Genomic DNA, 21,993 nt, shown 5'->3' with positions numbered 1-21,993 from the left:
CCTGGAGACACGTTCCCTGAGCAGTGAGTGTCATGCACGGTCCAAGTAGAAACAGTGACACCTTCCAGTCCCCTCAGGGTAGAGAAAAGGAATTTATTTTAATACCAGTCTTTCCAGGAGACTTCCGTGTGGCCGACAATTCCGCAGACTATGGGGCCAGATTGACACTTTGTCCCTCTCCCAAAATGAGTTGTCCTTCTTGTTCCCCGACTGACCCAGCCAGATGTTTGGCTCTGAACCCCAGTTAGGACAGGGGTCGCACGCCCAGCACAATGGGCCCAGCCTATCACCCGCCGTTCTGTACCCTGCGTGAGAGGTAGACAGCCTCCCTGAGCAGCTTCCTGGCCACTTTTTGTGGAGCTGTCTTGAGACTGACACTTGGGAGCAATGACAAGAAGGGAAGAGTCAGGAGTCCCTGGGACCCTGATTCTGGCCCCTGAGAGGAGGAGGGGCCTGTCCTTGACGCCTGCAGAGGTGACTGGCTGTGTGGAGGGAAACAGACACATGCGATTTAATGCCGCCTGCCTGAGCCCCCTCTTCCTTCCTATTTGAAGAATTACTATTTTGCTGCGGAGCAATTCTTAGGGAGACATAGATGTCTTTACAAACTAAGTTTTTATGAGAAATGTCTGGGTTTGTTTTCCAAAGTTAAAGTCTCTTTTTGTGTCCACATCCCATTTTCAGGTGCAACAAGTAGTAAAGAAACCCAGGACATCCTCTACGCCCGACAAAAGATTGTCGTTGTGGCCAAGGCCTTTGGCCTACAAGCCATAGATCTGGTGTACATTGACTTCCGGGATGGAGAGGGGCTGCGTAGGCAGTCGAGAGAGGCCGCCGCCATGGGCTTCACCGGTAGGACTCTGACGATATCTTAGAAGCTGTGTCTAGACTAGCGAGTGCTGTGGAGAAATAGAAATTTCACCAGCAAGTATATTTCTCATGTCCTCGGAGATCACATTTAATTATTCCACAATGTACAGCATGAAAAGGCCAAGAGCAACAACCACCTGACAAATCAGTTGTCAGCTCTTCCTCTGGCTCTGCAAATCCAAAAGCAAGCCGCTTGTTTTGCTTCCTCTCTATATTCGTTGCCTTTTTTCCTCCCTCCTCTTAAGTATTTTAGTACAGTTTTGGCGGAGCCAAACCGCAGCTGAAGGAAGCTGTTGTGACTAGGGTGTTTTGGCCTGAACTGCCATAAAGATTTGGGTTCAGGACTGGATGGAAATTTCCTTAAAATAGCCCGAATGTTCATTTATTTCCGAAGAAAAATTGCTGATCTCTTTCTATGATTTGATTTTTACTCAGAATTAGTTTTTGTCCTTTTGCCACTTCCTCTCCTGCCTCCTGGTAAGTGACCTGGCAACACTTGCGGCCTTGGCTGGCACAGCAGGTCCCTCACAGCCCAGCCTGGGGCACAGGCGGGCAGCTGATGAGTGGTGCACTCCACCACTCCGCTCCCATGGGCCTGGGGAGCAACCGAAGATTGGGGGTTTTTTTGCAACAGAAATCTATTTCTTGAAAAACCGCGATAATTTCCTATATATAAACACACATGTGAACACACATACAACCAGCAACCACAGAATAATATGCTCTTTTACCATATGCTCTTTTATTCTTATCTGTTCTCATGCTGAAAGTTCTAAGAATATTTTTACTAGAAATATACCCAAATAATAAGGAGCAAACAAGCACCCTGCTATCCCTGTTATAGATCTTTGGGAATTGTGTCTCATTAAGGATAACTAAAAGAAGGACCTCATACAGTGCCCTCAGATATAAAAGGTACCTTGATGGATGATGTTTTAACCTGAAATAAAACCAGAAGATTTAGAAAGAAATATAATAGCCAGGCACGATAGCACACACCTGTGATCCCAGCCACTTGGGAGGCTGAGGCAGGAGGATCACGAGTTTGAAACCAGCCTGGACAACTTAATATGAGTCTCAAAATTTAAAAAATAAAAAGGGCTGAGGATGTAGCTCATGGTATAGTGACCCTAGGTTCCATTCCCAATACCACAAAAAAGGAAACAGCGATATTATCAACATTCAGGCTGTATTAGAATTAAAGCTCTGACATTTGCCTTTTGTATGTTTAAAACAAAGAACTAAAATAAACTGAGCCCCTGATTCTTAAAATTAAAAAAATCAGTGTGATCCCTTCTAGAGAAATATTTTTCAGTGATCCAAACTGTCCATAAATGACTGCTCCCTACATTTAATAGAGCCCGGGGAAGGAAGGCACCCCTCCCTCTTCCTCCGTCCTCCTCCCCAGGCCTGTGCTTGTCCCTGCCTCTGCCCAGGACCTGACTAGCTTGTGGCCCAGATGGGAAAGTTGGAGAAAAACTCCGTGCAGTCTATCTAATAGCCCCTGATGTTGTGGGCCTGAAACGTGTGGCACTGGCTGCCAGGCAGCCAGATGTTGTTTCAAAATGAGAACTAATTCAGTGAAAAAGAGAAAGCCCTGGCCTGCGTCCCCAGCCCTGGGTATAAGTTTCCTCAGCTTTCTCTGGGGTTGTGTTTGCCCCAGAGCTTCAAAGGGAGCTTGAGGGGGTCCCCAAGATAGAAGACTGAATTAAATTGGTCCCCAATTCACTCGCAGAAGACAGGCGATTTCAAATCAGGTTTAAATTTCTAGACGGTGCCCAACTCAGCACGAAGAACTTATGGGCCTGGCACGACGGTTTCTCCAGCACGGGGAGCATTAAATCACAGAGACGCAAAGGCGGGGCGCGGTGCCCACGATGCGCTCACGCAAACGTGCCCACAGACGGGGGCCACACTCCGAGGCCATTTTTTTTTCCACAGAGGTCTTTGTTGTCCCATTTATATTTCTACATACTAATCAACGGTAAAAAAGATAGGAGATTATTTGTAATATTTTTAAATGCTCTTGTACTGAGTATTTTAGACCACTCACTATCAATTTGTACTAATGGTTTGGCATTTAATTGCCATACCTTGAGCCTCACATAAGAAGGGAAGAAAAGAAGAAAAAGAATAAAGGAAGGGAGGGAAGAAGGAATAAGTACTGTGACCCAACTCTGAGGTATCTATCAGAAGCCGGTGATGGAAAGGGTTAGAACCCAGGGCCGGCCCTATGTTATCTGTAATATATGAGGAAGACTGAATCTGGGCTATTAGGATATGCTGTACTTTCAAATATATATATATATTTTTTTCTTAATAAATCATAGTTGTTTAAAAGTTAGTCGTGCACTAACTGTACACTATGGTTTCTTTTCTGCAGTCATTATTTCATGGTGTCAGGATCTGTGCTGATTGATTTTAAATCAATACATTGGTTATATGAATAGGCATTAACTTGGGGATTTTTTAAATAAAAAACACCCAAACTAAATCTAGGAATAAAGCTTTGCCAGCTGACTTAGTCATTACAGTTACTCCACTACTACATGCTGGGAAGAAAGATTATAAATAGGAAGCACTATAGGTTTTCTTCTTTTTTGCAGCCTTTTGTAGAAAACAAAAATGACACCATCATACAGTTACCTAAAAGACTTGACAGGTATTGATTTAAAGCAAGATATATCAAGTGCTACTGTAAAAAGGATTTCATGGTCATAAATTTTAATGTCGTCCAATTTTGCACCCTCTCAGTAACTTGTCAATAATAACTCTTCTGGATAAAATATTTGCTTCGTTTCCACATGGCATTCAAGCCTGTTATACAGTTGTTGGGATGTAGATGAAGGCAACGAAAGAGAACCTTACCTATGAATGTACGTGAATTTCTAAAATCTCACACATCTTAAAATTAGCCTCACTACCAAAATATAAATATTTGACAGCCATCAAAGATTTCACGGTATTTTCGGGAGTTTCTGTTTGCTCCTCAAATTGTAGTGCCTGAATCAAGAGTTTTCCATGAAACTTGCTTTTTTACACATAAGTGGAAATTATGTACATAATTATGGAATTCAAGACAAACAACTGACAGCCTTTATTAATATTGTAACTAGTAGATTAGTTAAATACATTCAATACCTACACTTTGAAAGAGTTCTCGTTTGTCATCATTCATGTTATGTTTCTAGAAATTATTCTTCAAATAATTAAAAACTTTATTTATATAGATTGTTAATGTTTTATTAGCATGGCAACAGATAAGAAAGAAATAGCAACATGAAAATATTTTAATCATGCCACTGTAAAGCAAAGAGGTTTTTTCTAGCTAAATTCCTTCTCATGACACACTGAAACATTTTTCTAAAATCATTGTTCTTTTTCTATTGGACAAAATAATAACGGTAACAGAAGTTGATATTTTATCAAACGTCCAGCATGTCGTCTGTACTGACTAAATGTTAAAGCAACTATTTTAAATGAAAAGCTAATTCATATACCAACAGATATACAGAGTAAATGACCATTAAGTGTATATTCATTTTTAAAGAGGTAAATTGTATCCGTAACCTTATCATGTAATAAAATATTTCATCATTATTGTAACAACATTAAATTATGTTGCATTTTATTAATTACCCAACTAAATTCCAAACTTCCCTGATTGATAAATTGTTTTCCTAATGACAGTATGATTTCACAGAACCCCTTGACTCTTATGATGTTTTTGTTTAAAATCCTTAAACTTCAAAACAAATCATAAATATTTTTAGATGTTTCTGTACAGCTAATATTTCTTCTGGGATGTGTAAGTGGCCATAAAGGGGGGAAATAGCCAGTCTTCATTCTATAAGAATAAAGGAGAAATCTGGATACTTTGAGGCTAGAGACATTTTCTGTAATTTTTTATTTTAAAAATTAGAATAATCTAGATGTCACATTGTTCAAATTTGCGTTCTATTTTATTGCACTGAATATACTATTTTTGTTGAAATTCAACTTTCTGTTAGGGGTTAGAAATGACACATTTTAAAGACAGAAAATTAAATGTATCATTGTAAGGTAGCATTTGATATTAATACAGCTGTAATGCCTGCTTCCATAAGCCCTGTGATGACTGACATAGCAGAACTACAAGAAACCGTGGAAGGTGCATAATCCTACAGCATAAGCAAAAGAGAACTCACAAAATTTGAGAGAATTCTCACTGAATTTCATTTTCCTTTAACTCAAGATAATCACTGTCATTTGTGGATATCACCCTTTAACAGTGAGCTGCCTCGTTATCCACCTGCAACTAAAACCGAGATAATCTGCACTGAAGCCCTTCCCCTTCCGCAGGCTCAGAGGCACAGTGCCTTCCATTACTGTATGTATTCTTGTGCTTTTCTGGAAAGGCCTGCCTGATGACAGGTTTTGTTTAACTTCTTTCTTCAAAACAGTTCTAAACTTGTTATTTAGCGCATGGTCTGGGGGGCATTCAGAAACTTTTTGTGGTGGACACATTTTGTCTGAATGTGTGTCAGTGGTGCAAGGCCCCGTGTTACTCATCTCTTTCAGGTAAGCAGGTGATCCACCCGAACCAAATCGCCGTGGTCCAGGAGCTGTTCACCCCTGCCCCAGAAAAAATCCAGTGGGCTGAAGAACTAATTGCTGCTTTTAAAGAGCATCAGCAATTAGGAAAGGTAAATGTCTGTTAATGCCTTGGCTGGAACCAGTGTTTAAAATACTGTGGGGAAGAATAAAAAAATGTGTGAATGGGGCTGGGGATTTAGCTCAGCGGCAAAAGCGCCTGCCTGGCAAGCGCAAGGTCGTGAGTTTGGTTCCCGGTACCGGAAAAAAACCAAAAAACCAAAAAAAAAAAAAAATGTGTGAATGGTTTTAGGAAAACTCATTGTAGTTGGTGGGGTGGACACAAGATTCATCTCTAAAGGTAGATTCACCCACTCCTGTCCCTAAATGTTTCCCTGGCGGCCTCTCAAGTCTCGCATTTTATTCTTTTTCATAAAATATACTGGCAGCCTTAGAGAAAAATAGAAGTCTGTTTAGCTTTTCCTCTACAGACTTCAGTGCAGCATTCATATGAAAATAATTTTAGATCAAAGTGAGAGCAAGTTGTAATGAAATAAACACAGTTTGACCAAATGGTTCTTGTGGAGAAAAGAAATAAATTTCAAGTTATTTTAATTTTGGGGGGGGGGAAAGTACAAAAATCTCCTCCGGTTTAGTCATTGAAGAGTGGGAGGTTGTATGTGTGTTTGTACCAATTTCTGGACCTGCGATTTGGATCGAATGGAAAGCAAATTAACACTGGAGTACGGTTGTTCCTAATTTAGTGCGTCATTGAGCCCCGTTTCCTGCTCTGTGGGTTTCTGCTATGTAAATATTGCAGTGGTAATGCACAATCTGTCTCCACTTTGTGCCAGTAACACTTAAATTAGGTGTCGCCTGAAGGAAGATTTTATGCTAGTTGCAGCATTGTCAGTTAATTATCTTAAAGGTTATTTGCAATAATACCGCTTGCCTCTTTTTAAGAGGATAGGAAAGTTACATTTATAAATCTATCCTAGAGGTAGTCTCTAAACTCAGCCTGTGACTTCCATAAGGAATGGACTTTCCATGCTTTCAATGCAAATTACTTTGGAAAGAAAGAATATGGAAAGAAATATTAAGGCTCTAAATGTTGAACAGTCTCCCTTGCCCTCCCTGCCCCCACCCCACAAAAAAAGTTGAAAAAGAAAACAACTGGTTTTCAGTGATGAAACTGTGACACTCATCTGAGACTCTTGAGAGAAGTGTCGCTTGCACTTTCTCTGGCAGTGAGAACACCTGAAAGTCTTAGGATTTGCAAAAGTAGGTAACATTATTAAGTGGGTCATTCCCCATGGACATGTGCCTTCAGCCATGACCATGCATGCATGTTCTCTCTCTCCCTCTCTCTCTCTCTCTCTCTCTCACACACACACACACACACACACACACACACACACACACACACACGGGCTCATCTTTGTACAAACTCACACCTAATATCCCAGAGCAAAGTACGTTGTGTTGAAAACATCCAATTTGGACATATACCAATTTCATGATAAATAGCATATTTCATTTCACATCAACAGTGGCGATCAGAAAAATAATGCGTTTCATAGAAAAATATTTTCAGGTTGACTATGTGTTTTGTGTCCATTTCTATATCATAACCCAAAAATCAAGACTTTGCATGAATAACCATAGATATTTATCTAGCGAGAGGAGCATGGACTCTTTCATTCCTACATGCGAGCCCCTCCCTTGGCTCTCTCACATACCTGCCTTCGCACACACACTAAATGCCTTGCACGCCCACAGCAGCTGAGGGTCTCCACGCAATAAACACTTTCTCCTGAGACGGGACACTGAGGCAGCCTGTGCTCCATTTAGATGACGGACAACAGAGTTCCGGTGTGGGCTAGCTTGCCCCCGTGAGCCGTCCCAGCTGGGTGTGGCATTGTTGGGTGGCATCAGAGGCTGCCACCTGGGCTTGTAAGAAGTTAGGGTGTGGGGGAGGTCACCCTAAATTTCAGCAATCAGCAAACAAAACTCCAACCAGAAACGTGCTTTTCCTGGCATTTAAGTTCATGAATGAGGAAAACAAGCCGTTCCCATTGTACCTGGAAAATACAGTTCCTAGGGGAAATTGCCCCAAAGTTGCCCATGCCTGTTGATGAGGGCAACTTAAATGTTAGGTTCTGAGCTATTTGCCGTGTTTTGGTTTTAAATAAGAGATGCCCTCTTGTTGGGGCATAAGCTTTCACAACAGTGTGGCGAGACAGCTTTTCTTACCACATAACCATAGAAACTGGAGCAGAGGAGAGACTGTTAGGTCATTTCCTCCCTGCCCCATTCTTGGAAGTTTGTTTCCTACAGCAAACTCTTCTGGTGCTTTGTCCAGCAAGGTTTAAATGGTTCAAGTAATAGAGCTTCCAGTAGGGACGTATGGTGATTTTATCCGGTTAGCATGTTCCTTTCACTTTGCCTATAAACTGGCTGGTCACAGAAATTGGGCCTGCAGGTAGGTGACTCTAGGTCATGCGGGGTTCTTGGGGTTTTAAGTAGTGTGGGCTGTGTTTGCAAAGATTTTGTATGAATAGGTTGCTCGGCTGTAGAAAGTGATCTCCTCCGACAAACATCTAATCTGTTTTATTTCGAATGTGGCTCACTGATGAAAACATGAGCCCTCCAATACTTTGTCCAAAGCTCAGATGACTCTCAAATGTGGGAGACTGTTGGCTGGTGTCCCTTTGGGACACTCATGAATTTCTAAGAGACCTACCCCCCGCCATGAAAATGTCATCCAAGTTACGTTTTTATGGAGAAATGACCCCAGAAGGCAGAAGCATGCATCTTTGCTTTTCTCTGCTTCTCCTTGCTCCTAGCTTAAATTCCACCCAGAGACCAAAGGCACAGCTGAAGTTCACAGTTAATGCCGGTCATTCGTGTTTTCTGCAGTAGTCGTAGTAATAGTAATAGGAGTAGTAGCAGTAATAGTTGTTCTGTTGTTGTTATTGTTCAAAATTAAGTCTGACATTTTCTTCTGCCCTCCCTCTCCAAAGAATAAAAATCATGGGAATACTTAGATCATGAGCACGTAAGTTCTTGGGGTTCAGTCTTTGAGATCACAAAATTTTATTTCAATTAGAGATTCTGTGGAAATAAAGTTTGATGGCCTTAGTACAATGTCAGGCAAAGAAAAAACAGTTTATATTAAAATAATAATGATAATCAACCCACAAAATCTCTCGCTGTTTGGCAGGCACTGATATTTATGGTGGCACTGTTTCAGCTCAGAGATTTTCAGGCTGAAGAATTTTGCCTGGCACAGTGGTCCCCAGTACTGAGAATGCCGGCAACAGAATATTATTAGGGACTTCAGGTTTCCTTCCCCTATTAAAATCTCTCAGAGAAGTGTAAGCACTTAGTAATCTCTGCAATTTTAATTCCCAGAAACCAAAATATTTTTAATTTAGCTGACATAGTTGTGAAGTATCCAACCACAATATTAATTAAACTGATTCTTTCTCTCATCCTTTGAGAAAAATGTATTTGGAGACACAACCCACGTGTCATTAATTATTCTAGCTTCAAATTATTTGGTAAAGTACTTTAGCCAGAATAAATCATCCCCATGTAGTTCGTTTTAAATTTATAAAGGAATTTCTAAAAAGTTCACTTCATTTTTGATGTTATATTTTCATAGTAATGGTAATTCCAATAATATTTGAAAACCCTCCATTCAGAACTGCATTTGGTATTGACTTACTAAAGAAACATGGTTTTAACAGTTCTTTTTTTTATCAACTAAGAATTTTATACAGCGTGAAAACTGGATAATTAAAATAAAAGCCTCCCAAGCAAATAATTAGTCAATATTGATATCAATAGCAACTATGACTTAGAAATGAGTACATATAGCATACCTGTTAATGCAATATATAAGTACTTTCTTTTTTTATATGTACTTTTAAGTGTATTTGATAATGTGTATTTTTTCACATCGATATTATGAATCATTTTTTTCTCTCTTTATTCATCGCTTATTAGACCAAAATGACAGCCAAAAAGACAGCTTCTTTTTAAATATGATTACTAGTCATAGCAAGTCTTACTATCAGAATTAAGCTTTTCCTTCTAAATGGAAACTCTACCCCAAAAATGTGAAGGAATTAAAAAAAAAGGTGATAGATGTTTAAAGGTATTCTGCTAGAATAGTCCTATTTCTGCAGTATCTAGCTACAAACATGTCCTTGCCTTATTTCTAGTTTTCTGATAAGCATTCTGTTTTATTTATATCATTGCTGTAAGTGCTTTATTTGGGTTTCAAAGGATTTTGTTTGACTTTTTCGATATTTTTCATTCATCATGGCTTCACAAGCTGGCCAAAGACCAAGGAAGGGGAAATGTTTCATCTTTAAAATCTAGGTTCAGTTAACAATTACAAGGGTCAAAAACAAAGTCACTACCTGACATACCAATTGTAAATATCACACATAACAGGAACATTGAAATTTCACTCATGAGAGAACAACGGTGCAAATTACTGAGCTAAAATTAATAAGCACATCCTGTCTTGGATCATACATGAGGAACGCACACATCCCTTAATAAGGAAAGAAAACAGAAAGTAAAATTTTTTTCCCCTCATGTGAATCTTTTCATCTAGAAAATTACAAACGGTCATAGATCTCTCCCTTCCCAAATACTGAAGGCAAATTAGTTTCGAAGGTATCTGACTGCGGCTCACACACCTTTCATTTTTGTTGCCAAATGCAGGCCCTGACAAAAGAAATACTGCTCGGTCCAGATGGCTTCTTGAAGGCTCCCTCAGAGAACTCAGACAAGTCTCTCTAGCCAAAAATATTGTTTCCGCTTAGTCAAGTGCCAGAAATCCTACCGCCACTCTTTCACACAGATCAAATAAACCATCTAAAGATTTGGTTGTTGTCTTTGTCAACTGAAAGGGTTGTCGTCCACTAATAGACGACAGTGTGCCCTCCCACCCCACCACCCACAGCCTTTCCCCTTTCTCTGAGAGCAGGAACACTCAAAATCAGAGCCAAGTGATTTCTGGGGAAAATGAAAGGTGGAACGACAGAACTCCACTTTGGAGTTTCTTGATAATTGCCCTCCCCCATGTGTCCTTGTTCATTTACTCTTTTCAAAACTATATGCAATAATTGTGACTTTAAGAAAGCTAATTCTTAGAAAAGCCGAGAGTCTGTCAATGGTGACTATGGGATTGGTTTGATTAACACCGAACTGCAAGTTTTGAAACAAGGCAGTGAAATTGTGGTGCTCGTCGTATCCTAGTCTATGGGGGTTTTAGTGGCAAGTGGTTGGGTCAGTATTAGAGACGAGAATTTTTTATGTAGGTGAAATCTGATAACTTCTTATGTTGTTTCTTTCATCCTAAATGTATAACATATTCTTAAATCTACTGTAATCAAAATATTTTTCTGGTTTATATTTCTCAGAATTTTTCCACTTTCTTATTTTAAAAAATATTCTTTGATCTGGATAAAATCTCAGAAATCATCTAGTCAGCTTCCTTCAGCTGATGATTGAAATCCGATAAGGGTTTGGAAGTTGCCCACGGCCACTCATGGCCAACGTGGTGACAGAGCTGTGACCCCCTTTCAGGGCCCCGCTGGGAAAAAATATGCAAACATAGTGTAAAAGTGGTTCGAGTTGGGTTGCCATGAACACCCGTGCTAGTGACTAAACCTGGAAAGGCCTTCAAAAATAGTCCGTGCCTATCAAAACGGGAATTTGGGAAGGGGAGATTTCCGTGTGGGGGACTCACACCACCATTCCACACCTCCTCTGCCATCCTGCCCAGATCCTGTCCACCTAGCCCGGCTCCTGTCCACACAGCCTGGCTCCTATCCACCAAGCCCAGCACCTGACTACCCAGCCCAGCACCTGTCCACTCAGCTCGGCACCAGTCCACCCAGCCCGGCACCTGTCCACCCAGCCCGGCACCTGTCCACCCAACCCCGCTCCTGTCCATGCAGCCTGTCCCACCAGGCTTCCTGGGTCAGCCCTGCCTGCTGCAAACCCTGTCCCCTCCTCTCCTCCTCCTCGGCTGGCCCCCCGAGGTAGCCTGGAAACTTCAGCACAAGGCCCGAGGACCTGTGCCAAGGAGGCCACCCGAAGCCCAGAGCGGACTGTGATCTCAAGGGTGCGTCCCCAGTGTCACCGTGCCCGGCTCTGGCTGTGCTGCACCCAGCCTTGCTCTCGGGGGCTGACAGCAGGGTCTCTCGAGGGCCAGAAGAGGGGTTCACTGCACGCCTTCTCCCCCTCCCTCTCCCTCCTTCTGCGATGCTGCCTCCAGGCTGCCTGGCTCTGTTGCTGCGTCCACGTGCGTCCCCCGCTCCTCCTCCTCCTCCCCCAGCTCTGTGTCTTCTCCCCCTCCCCGCACCCCACTGCTGCTCCTTAACTCATTACTTCTGGGACGGTGACAGCACCCTTTTCCTTTCCTTGTGGTTGTATTTATTAAGAAATTTTATCATCCCTTTACTATTAAAAGCTGGCAAATGGAATTTTATTTTATTAAAAATATAAATCAGGCATTTCTAGAACCCTCTATTTTCTTCACTTTAGGTTAGTTAGCCACAATGACAAAAACCGGGGTGGTCTGTCACCATTACTGGAGAATTTTCTCGGTGGTGTCACATAACCTCCCTGCAGCGGCTTGGACAGACAAGGTACAGTAAGCGCAGTTGGTATTATCCATCCAACTGGCTTCCACATTTCTAGCCGTGCTGAAAAGAAATGATTGGATACACTTTCAACAGGGTGGATGAAACCGACTTTTTGCCACTTTCTAGAAAAATTGAAAGAAAAATTTTTATCCATTATTGATCATCTGTTGGACGTTTAGAAATGCATCAGCACACCAGGTGTGTGTGATAGCACATACAGCATTCCAGGGGGCTGAGGCAGGAGGATCCGAAGTTCAAGCCCAAGCTGGGCAATTTAGCAAGACCCTCCCTCAAATTAAAAAAAAAAAAACTTGAAGGGCTGGGGATGGCTGGGGAGGGCTCAGTACAAAGGGCCTGGGCTTAATTCCCAGTGGGGGTGGGTATGTCATAGCTAGGTGCAGCGATGCAAACCTGTAATCTCAGAACTAAGGGAGGCCGAGGCAGGAGGGTTAAAAGTTCAAGTTTCACTTGGGCAACATAGCAAAACTTTGTTTCCAAAATGAAGAATTTTAAAAAATTAAAAAGGCTAGGGAGGTAGATCAGTAGTACAGTGCCTCTGTGTTAGGTCCCCAGTACCGAAAAAAATAAGCATCAATATTTTAGTAAATCTTTTAAAATGTCTTTTAACTCATGCTTATTTATATCTGCTTTCCAAAGAAAGACTAAGCCTAGAAATTTAGCATAATTGGTCTAACTGCATACTGCTATGAAATGGCATTCGTTGCCTGTCTTCCTCAGAGGCAGTAACAGTTTAAATTTGACATGAAGTACTTTAAATAAAATAAAAATATTTAAACATTTGCTTATTCCACATTTATCTTACTTTTAAAAATAGAAAATAAATAAGATCCCTAGTTCCAAAAAGAAATCTGAGCCAGATGTGGTGATGTACACCTAAAATCCCAGCACTTGGGAAGCTGAGGCAGAAGGATCACTGCAAGATGAAGGCCAGCCTGGGCTACAAGAGTTCAAGACCAGCCTGCACTACATAGTGAGATCATATCTCAGAAAAAAAAAAACAAATGAAAAGTCTGAGATCTGAGAATGTAGCTTAGGGGTAAAGCCCAGTGGTCAATGTTCAGTCACCACTGGGGAAAAAAAGAGAAGAAAAGAGAAAAAAAAGAAATCTGAGATGGAGGTGATAGTTGGAGAACTCTGCATAGCTACTAAAAAAAAGTAAGAAATTGCAGAATTCTATAATTACTTTTAAAAAAATCAGCAAATTTTGCACTAACTATAGGTGAAGTTTACAGCTTGCAAATCATTCCTCTATGAGGCCATTTTTTAAAAAGCAAGAAAAATACAGTCTAAAGAGTTAGCACATTGATAAACCCCTTTAGATTTTAACACTTATAAATCCCGTGTGTTTTCTTTAGTAAAGAGTTTTCTGGGGCTGGGGATTTAGCTCGGCGGCAAAAGTGCCTGCCTGGCAAGCGCAAGGTTGTGAGTTCGGTTCCCGGTACCGGAGAAAAACAAACAAACAAAAAAAGAGTTTTCTATGTGGCCTACTTGGCTAGAATTTTTTAGATGTCCTTCTCAGAAGATATGTAAAATAAAGACATGGCTATGCCTGTCTGAGCGTTCTGCCTGGACCTTGTCTAAGGTAAATCTTGTTACCTGCATTTCATGGGCCCTGAGAGGAGTTCGGGAAACAGCAGCCCCGGTGGGCCCTGTGGGTGTGTGAGGTAAGGATGGCTGCGGCCACTGAGCCTCTGTAGGTGACCAGTCCCCATCCTGTATTGAAACGATGGACTCAGACGTCCGCCTCGGCTCTCCTCCTGTTCAGCGGCCTCGGCCTTTCAGGCCGTGCTCAGCCAAATCCACCTGGTAGACTTTCTCCCCTGACTTCCTAAAACCCTTGGTAAAGTCCTGAATTCATCTTACCAAATACAACACATGGATTTGTCTATGTTCTGTGTAAGGCTAGAGCTAAATAATTTCTTGTTTTTTTTTTAAAAAAAAAAAAAGGCAAATTGTCAATGCTGCTTATTCATTTTGTACACACTCCATTTGCCCATTCCATGACATTTTTTGTTTTCAGTGCTGGGGGCTGAACCCAGGGCCTTGCCTTGAACTACGCCCCCGGCCTTGTCTATTTGTTGAGACACGGTATCCCTAAATCACTCCATTGCCTGGGCTGGGTTTGAACTTGTAATCCACCTGCCTCAGCCTCCCAGAGTGCTGAGATTACAGGCGCGCACCACCGCATCCAGCTAACTTTCCTATTTTTTTAAACAAGCGCATCTGGCTATCTGTTTTTGCAGCACCTTTCCCTTCTCCTGTCCACTTGCTGCCGGAAAACTCTGCCCTCCATTTCGGTGCCTCCTCCGGGATAGCCAGGCTCCCAGCCTGAGATTATCTCCAGGCAGTGGATATCTCTGCCAGCTGACAGTCAGTTTCTCAATTCTTGTAAGCCTCTTTTCTGAGTGATGTTCTGCTGACTACTCCTGAGTCTAGTTTCTTAAAGACACAGCTAAGTTTATGATTTATTTAGAGGGGACAGGAAGCTTCAGGTATGTGTCTGCTTCTACTTGTATTTTCAACAACACCGATGTCCTGCAGGCTCTTACAGCACCTCTGAAGTCATCACACCCATCTCAGTCCCAACGCCCTGCTTCCCGCTGGCAGGCCCGTGGCAGGGATTCAGTGAGCTCTGGCTAATCTCCTGACTGGCAGGAGTGACGGGAGCAACGGCTGTGGCCACAGTAATGATGGCGGCCAAGGTCCCGGTCACGATCATCGTCAGGGTCCTGGTACTGATAAGGAGAGCGGCAGCTGTCAGAAGGGTGACATGTCACAGCAGTGGAGACAGCAGGCCTTGCTGGGCCAGGCCACTGCCTGCATTATTGTACTCAACTCTGTGGCAGCTCGACAGAGAAACAGTGTTGTCCCATGGTACAGATGGATAGACTGAGGCTGGCAAGGTTCCCATACTTTATTCTCTGTGGCTCAGGCAGCAGAACCAGGCATTCCTGGGTTCATGCTCAGGTGTGGCGGATCCCAGGGCCCCCGTTCCTCAGCCTTTCCTCCCCGAGTAGCAGCGCAACCCTGGGTTCCAGCTGCAGCTACTGAAAACCGCCTGGAAAGGGCCCTAGTGTCACCAAGGGGCTGTGTGGAGCAACTGGGCCCCCAATCCTCTCTGGGACCAGTGCTGCATGGCAGGTAGATGTGCTGGGGACCGCAGGAAGGCCTCCTCTGCTCCGTCCCCGTGGGTGGCCTCTGGGTTTTCAAAGCCAGAGCTGCTGAGGAAGGCTAGGGAAGGGACAGGAGGGACACAAGGGCCTCCTCCAGAGCGGGCGCAGGTCCCAGGCTCTGTCCAAGCCCTGGCTGGGAGGCAGGGGCCGAGGGCCTTCCCCAGGCATTGGCATGGTGCCCCCAGTGGGTGCCGAGCCCACCCTTCGCGCCCTCGGCCTCTGCATTCTTGCGGTGCTACGGGGCTGCTGAGCAAAGTCCACGCAACGGCGGGGTCAGCTCCTGACCCTAACCCCAATCAGCACTGTGCGAATGGTTGTCCCTGCTGACGACTTCCGCTGAACTTCTACAAATTTCACGTTGAGATACATTAGCATCTGTAAATTATCTGGCAGTAGGAGCAAATGGCTGCTGAATTTTAATTCAAAAGATTATTAAGATATCTATCAAATTATCACTACCATTTGGAGTGTTAAAAAAAAAAGAAAGAAAAAATACCTTCTGTATTTCCCCAGCCTTCAGTAAAATTCTATTTTTTACTTTTTATTTTTTTTCTTGGTGCTGGGGATTGAACCCAGGGTCTTGCAGGTATCAGGCAAGCACTTTACCATGCCCTGTTCAGTAATTTTTTTTTTTTTTTACTATTTTTATAACAGTTTTAAAGATCTTTTTCTAAAAAACAAGAGATTACTGATATTAGAAGCAAATACAGGGATCAAAAGTCTTCTCTTAAACAGTTGGAGTTCTTTTTAAGACTTAAGATGTCACTCACCTATTGTATTATTAAATTTTAGTATTTCTGATATAATAATTATAGAGAGTGTTTTCAGAGGGAAACTCAGAATGAAAGCATGTTATATTTCAATTTTTCTCAAATTCACTGATTAAAATTGCATTTTCACATTTTTTCTTATATGTCCATTACGTATGTATTTTTCACCCTCATCTTCAGTAGTAAGATCTCTGAAGTAACAATAGGCATCTGCTAGTTATTTTTACAAATTACATCAAAATAAAAGTTTAAAATAGATAGTATTTAATGTATGTATACTAAGTCATTAATATTTAAGTTTTTCTTGTTTGTTTGTTTGTTTGTTTGTTTTTTTGGTTTTTCTCCGGTACCAGGAACCGAACTCATGGCCTTCCGCTTGCCAGGCAGGCGCTTTGCCGCTGAGCTAAATCCCCAGGCCCAATATTTAAGTTTTTCTATAATCACAGGTGCCATAGTTATCAGCTGTACATTGGGATACACTGCATAATGGCAGGAGTTTGAGATTTGGGGTAAAAGCCTTAGGCTCACCTTATATTTCTCGTAAATTCCTTACATACGTTCATCTGATAATGAATCCCAGTTTTTGTATCAATGAAATGGAAATAATCCGACCTTCCCCGCTAAAGTGAGAAAGTGGCTTTGAAAATATTTGGTAAAATTGTAAAGCACCAGCAGATGAAATCTCTTGGGGCTGGAGGTGTAGCTCCCTGGCAGGGCATGGGCTTGGCATGTGTGAGGCCCTAGTTTCAGTGCCTGGCACAAAGGGAGGGAAGGAGGGAGTCCTCCGCTGGGCTCCATCTGCAGAGACCAGATTGCTGGATTGATTGATTGATTGATTGATTGATTTTAATTTTGAGACAGAGTCTCAAGTTACTAAGTTGCTCAGGCTGGGCTTGAACTTCTGATCTTCCTGCCTCAGCCTCCAAAGACCAGCTCTTCACATACCTTGTCACGGGAAGTCAAGCAGATACGAGGACGAGGAACAGAACCAGCATTTAACAATGCTGTCCCTTCTAGATTGCTTTGCTTCAGGCTCCATTAGGCCCCGTCCTTAGGCCCTAGGGAAACCCGTCAGCCACTTGAGTGTCTTGGCCCGTGCCCTTTTGTTTGCCCTGTCCTGGGCTCCCACAGCCCCACACACACTCCTCTCTGTCAGCGCCTGGTTCCCAGGACCCTCTTGGACCTGCAGTAGGGATCTCTGACCCCTAAAGCTGATCGTTACCATCCCTGTCCCCGAAGGCCTTCCCTGGCCATGCTGCCCCTGCACTGCTGGCTCCTCTGTCTCTGCGGGCCCTTGGCCTGGAAGCCCCCAGACGTGATGCAGTCGCTTGCCCCCACTCGCCCTCGATCTCCGTCACAGGTGGGGTTAACCTGACCCTAAGCCAACGTGATGTTTTCAAGGTTAGCCACACTGTCCTGCCTGAGGGACAGGAAGTGCTGAGAACTGGCCAGTGAGTGTCACCAGACACAGGAAAGATGGGGGCACAGGAAGACACTTGCAGATAAAGGAGAGGAGATGGGTAAGACAAGAACAGAGGCCACTGGGGGCCAGGACTGATTCCGTCTTCTCCTGCCACCCTCCCCTTGGTCACAAAGAGCCAAACCCCCAGGACGCACCAGGAGCCCTCCATGGGGCGGGGGCGGAGCCCAGGACCCCGGGGCTGACCAGGATGGAAACTTGCTACCTGTGGCAGGGTGACCTAGGGGCCTAGCAATCGTGCACAGTGCAAAGCTTCACCCAGACAACTGGCTCCCTTCCTGCAGTCCAAAGTAACAGGAAGGAATGACCAACACGCCCCACTATTGGACCTGAGGCTCCTATTCTGCAAAGCTCGTATTAGTTCCCTTGACTTCCTTCTGCTCTAGTTGTTTTTTGTTTTTGATGGTACTATGGTTGAACCCAGGGTCTTTGCACTGAGATACATCCCCTGGGTCCCACCCGTTTTTTGGTTTTGTTTTATCTTGAGACAAAGTCTCACTAAATTGCCCAGGCTGGGCTTAAACTTATGATCCTCCTGCCTCAGCCTCCCACAGTGCTGGGATTGCAGTGTGTGCCACTGCTCCTGGCTCCTGTGTGCTGTTTCATCACTGTCAATACAGCCTTCTCAGAGCCTCTCCTCTGCTCCTGGGGTGTTCTGGGTGTACAGGGCTTGGGAGTCACAAATGCTCGAGACCTGGCCCTGACCAACGGGCTCTAAGCATGGTGTGAAGCGGGCCCTGCACACCCAGGACTCCAGGAGCACAAATGAGGGCTGCAGTGGGCAGACAGGGAAGAAAAGGAGTAGCCACGGGGTCCCACCGGGGGGCCAGAAACTGCCCGAGTGGCCTCTCCAGACCTGGGAGCACTGGGGAGCCTCGCCGGGCACAGGGACAGGGCTATGTGGCAGCAGGTGTGTACATACCCGCGTGTGCACGTGTATGCATCCCTGTGTGCGCATGTGTTGGGGGTTGGGCCTCCTGGACTGGCAGGCAGGGTACAAGGCTGACAGAAAGGGCAGGGCCTGAAAGAGACCACACTTGATTGTGTAAGTGCAGAGGGAGCTAAACCTGGGGTTAATCAGATCTGCTTTGGAAAGATCACCGCCTGAAGCCGAGCATGGTGGCTCACACCTGTGATCCCAGCACTCAAGAGGCTGAGGCAGGAGGATCACTGTATGTTCAAGGCTAGCCTGGGCTACATAGTGAGACCTTACCCGCCAAAAACAAAAAAAGACAACAGTTTGATCCCAGTTAGGAAAATGTAACACACTCACACAGAAACATCCCAGCCCGGCAGGGACAGCTTTTCTCTAAGCTTGGGGCCTGGCAGCCAAACTTCCATTGAAACCAATGTCACGGGGGCTGGGGATTTATCTCAGCGGCACAGCGCCTGCCTGGCAAGCACGAGGTTGTAAGTTCGATTCCCAGTACCGGAAACCCCCCCAAAAAAAAAAACAATGTCACAACCACATTGTGAGGGTCCTCAAGGCCACACGGGAACCAGACTGAGGACTCTGCAAGTGGGTCAGGTTGAAAGCAGGAGAAGAGAGAGAGGCGGGGCCAGGAGTGTCCCTGGGGAGTGCTGTTCCCTCCCTTCCGAAGGAGGGCCAGGGCCTCAGGCACTGCTAGCTAGGCAGGGCCACTTCTCAGGAGGTCAGTTCAGGGCTGGGGCTGGGAGACTTCACCAAGTGACAACACTGCCAGGATCCCAAAGGGAATTTTTTTTTTGGTGTTTTAGACAAGGCCTCACTGTGCAGTCCAGGCGGGCCTCGAACTCACTATGTAGCCCAGACTGGCCTCAAACTCGTGGCAGTGCTCCTGCCTCAGCCTCCCGAGTGCTGGGGTTGCAGGTATGGGCCGCCACACCCGGTTTGAAGGGAAATTTGATAATAATGGCTGACACTGACTTAAAATATGAGGACTTCACTGGGAAGTGTCATGAGGTAAATATTCATTCACTGAGGGAAAAGCCAGTGCCGTGAAGGTAAAGGGTGTGACCCTGAAAAGGAGAGACTGTAACGACAGTGCCGACACAGGGGTCTCTCCCGCAGGGAATCGCAGCACGCTGGGATCAGAATGTGGTGGAGAGAACACCCCGATGTCCCAAGAAGTTGAAAACAAAGTGAATAGGGAGAGAATCGGGTCAATCTGGGGCTGGGGTGGAGCTCAGTGGCAGAGGCCAGCACACACTGCTAAAAACACTAGATCGGTTTGTGGCTCCCGGCAGATGCCTCCTGCCGAACCTAGAGAGAATAGATCTCCAGCGCTAAGTGCCAGAAAGGCAAGAGGTATGACTCTTTCCCTGAGATGCGGTCACCACAGCCAACGTCACCACTTCCCATCGAACAGAGGGGATTCTCCCGAGGGGAACTTTGGGCTCTGATGACTGAAACGCTATTTCAGTGCCTGTCTTGTCACCAGGGATGGCCGAGGTGGTAGAAAATCAAGCCCCGACTGTCACACTGATGACACCCCCTCGCCTTCCATGTTGCCGCTCCCTCCTGGAGTCTGAAGTCACAGACCTGTTTGCTGAAGCCTCCGCTAAGTGATCAGCCAAAGTCTACGCAGTCAGACACTGCAGTGACCGTGTTCAGCTCCCTGGGGCCCTCCCAGGGCGCCCTGTCACGTCTGCGTGCCCCAGCAGCCTGGCAGAGGTGGAACCACTGTCAGCCCCTGGCTTTCTCAGACTCTTGGTGCATTTCGTGGCATCTGCTTCTTTACTTCCCTGTCTTCTCCCGCAAACCCCAACCCTCTTGAGGGCCCCAAGCTCACCCCCAGCTCGCAGCAGCTCCCCCAAGACCTGCCAGTCCACAGAGGAGAGAGGACTAGGTGAACAACGAGGCGAGGGGAAGGTAGTTGTGGGCCATCAATGCCTTGTGAGAAAAAACACTGCTTCCCAAAGGCGGGAGGAGCTGGGTTTGCCGCCCTGCATGGCGGAGCAACCCAGGCCACTCCAAGCCTCAGCGGCAAAGACTCAGGGCCTCATGCCTGCAGGCAGCGGCACCGAACAGTTCCCGGCCAATCCCCAGCTTTGCCCATCAGCCCTGTGGGAAGGGACCTGGGACTCTGCACTTCAAGTTGCACAACACACTTGGGGCCTTTTTCAGCTGATAAACCTTTAAGAATGCAGGCTTCCGGCACACAGAAACAGGCTCGCCTCTTCTGTATTTACAAGCTGCAGGGCAGACGTGCCTGCTTTCTTATGCTCTCTATGCCTCTGTTTCCTCATTATAAACTGGGAATGGGTGCAGACACATAGAAACAGGAATGAAACGAACGGCGGTTTCCAGGGGCTGTGGAGAAGCGTCGGGGAGCTGCTCAAGGGTGCAGAATTTCAGTGCTGGAAGAGGAAGCGCTGGACCTCTGTTGCACAGCCCTGGACACACTTAACTCTTCTGAACTGTACATGTAAATATGGCAAAGATGTTAATTATATTATGTGATTTTTAAAAAAAAAACAAAATTAAAAAGGGGAGAAAAACCCCTTTTTCTTGCAAACTGTAGAGGTGCATGCCTATAATCCCGGCTCTAGTGAAGCTGAGGCAGGAGGATCACTGTGACTTGGAGGCCAGCCTGGCCTACGTAGTGAGTTCAAGGCCAGCCTGGACTACACAGCGAGACCCTGTCTCAAAAGAAACTACCTTTTATCTTTTCAGTGGGCTTGAAACAAGGGAGCCCCAAGCTACTTCCCAGCCCTTATTTATTATTTTGAGGTAGGGGCTCCCTACGGAGTCCAGGCTGGCCTCAAATTTATGTTCCTCCCCCTGTAGCCTCCCGAGTAGCTCAGATTATAGGCCGTGCCACTGCAGCTGGCAAAAAAAAAAAGAAAAGAAAAAAAAGACAACTTACTATTGGAAAAATAATAATATCAGTATTACATAGAACAAACACATAGAGTCCTTAGCTTGGGTCCAGGGACTAGTAACCACTAAAAAAATTATAACTGTTATCACTTTGTTGTCAGAGCTTTTAAGGTATTTAATCATGAATGAGTTACTATGTAAAGGCATTTTAAGTGAAATGACAGTCTGCATCTTCTGGCTGATGGGAGCTCCCTGTACTTTTTGAAAGGCTTTCCTAATTTTTCAAGAAACCATTGGGCTGTGAAAGAGAAACCTCTGTCATCATTCAGTAAGGGATATTTCAAACCCTCTAGGGCCTGGGATGTAGCTCAGCAGCATAAGCGCTTGCCTGGCAAGCTTGAGGTCATGAGTTCAATTCCCAGTACCAAAAAAAAAAGATTTAACCAAACCCTCTGAAAATCTAAATAGCCTTTGACAAACTGCATTTTTTCCAAAGGCTGACCAAAAAGACTATTTATGTTTTCTACATAGACCCATATAGAGTATTTTAAAAACAGCCAGATTATAGGCTGGTACATGAAAGCAGAAGGATATTCATATTAGGCAGTCTAATTTTTTTTTTTTTTTTTTTTTT

The 21,993-nt window shown here is 44.6% G+C and overlaps 1 protein-coding gene across 1 annotated transcript in view; it reads left to right on the top strand.

The window, feature by feature from the left end:
- Clybl (citrate lyase beta like) overlaps positions 1-21,993 on the top strand; it is a 203,527-nt gene that overhangs the window by 177,747 nt on the left and 3,787 nt on the right. The window contains exons 8-9 of the mRNA XM_005374232.2: positions 685-852; positions 5,431-5,555. Of these exons, the coding sequence (XP_005374289.1) occupies positions 685-852; positions 5,431-5,555 (293 nt within the window). The remainder of the gene's footprint in view (positions 1-684; positions 853-5,430; positions 5,556-21,993) is intronic.

The sequence above is a fragment of the Chinchilla lanigera genome, unplaced genomic scaffold (assembly GCF_000276665.1).
Source record: "Chinchilla lanigera isolate Chin_1 unplaced genomic scaffold, ChiLan1.0 scaffold00003, whole genome shotgun sequence".
Lineage (NCBI taxonomy): Eukaryota > Metazoa > Chordata > Mammalia > Rodentia > Chinchillidae > Chinchilla > Chinchilla lanigera.
This window is presented reverse-complemented; position numbering and strand designations above follow the sequence as displayed.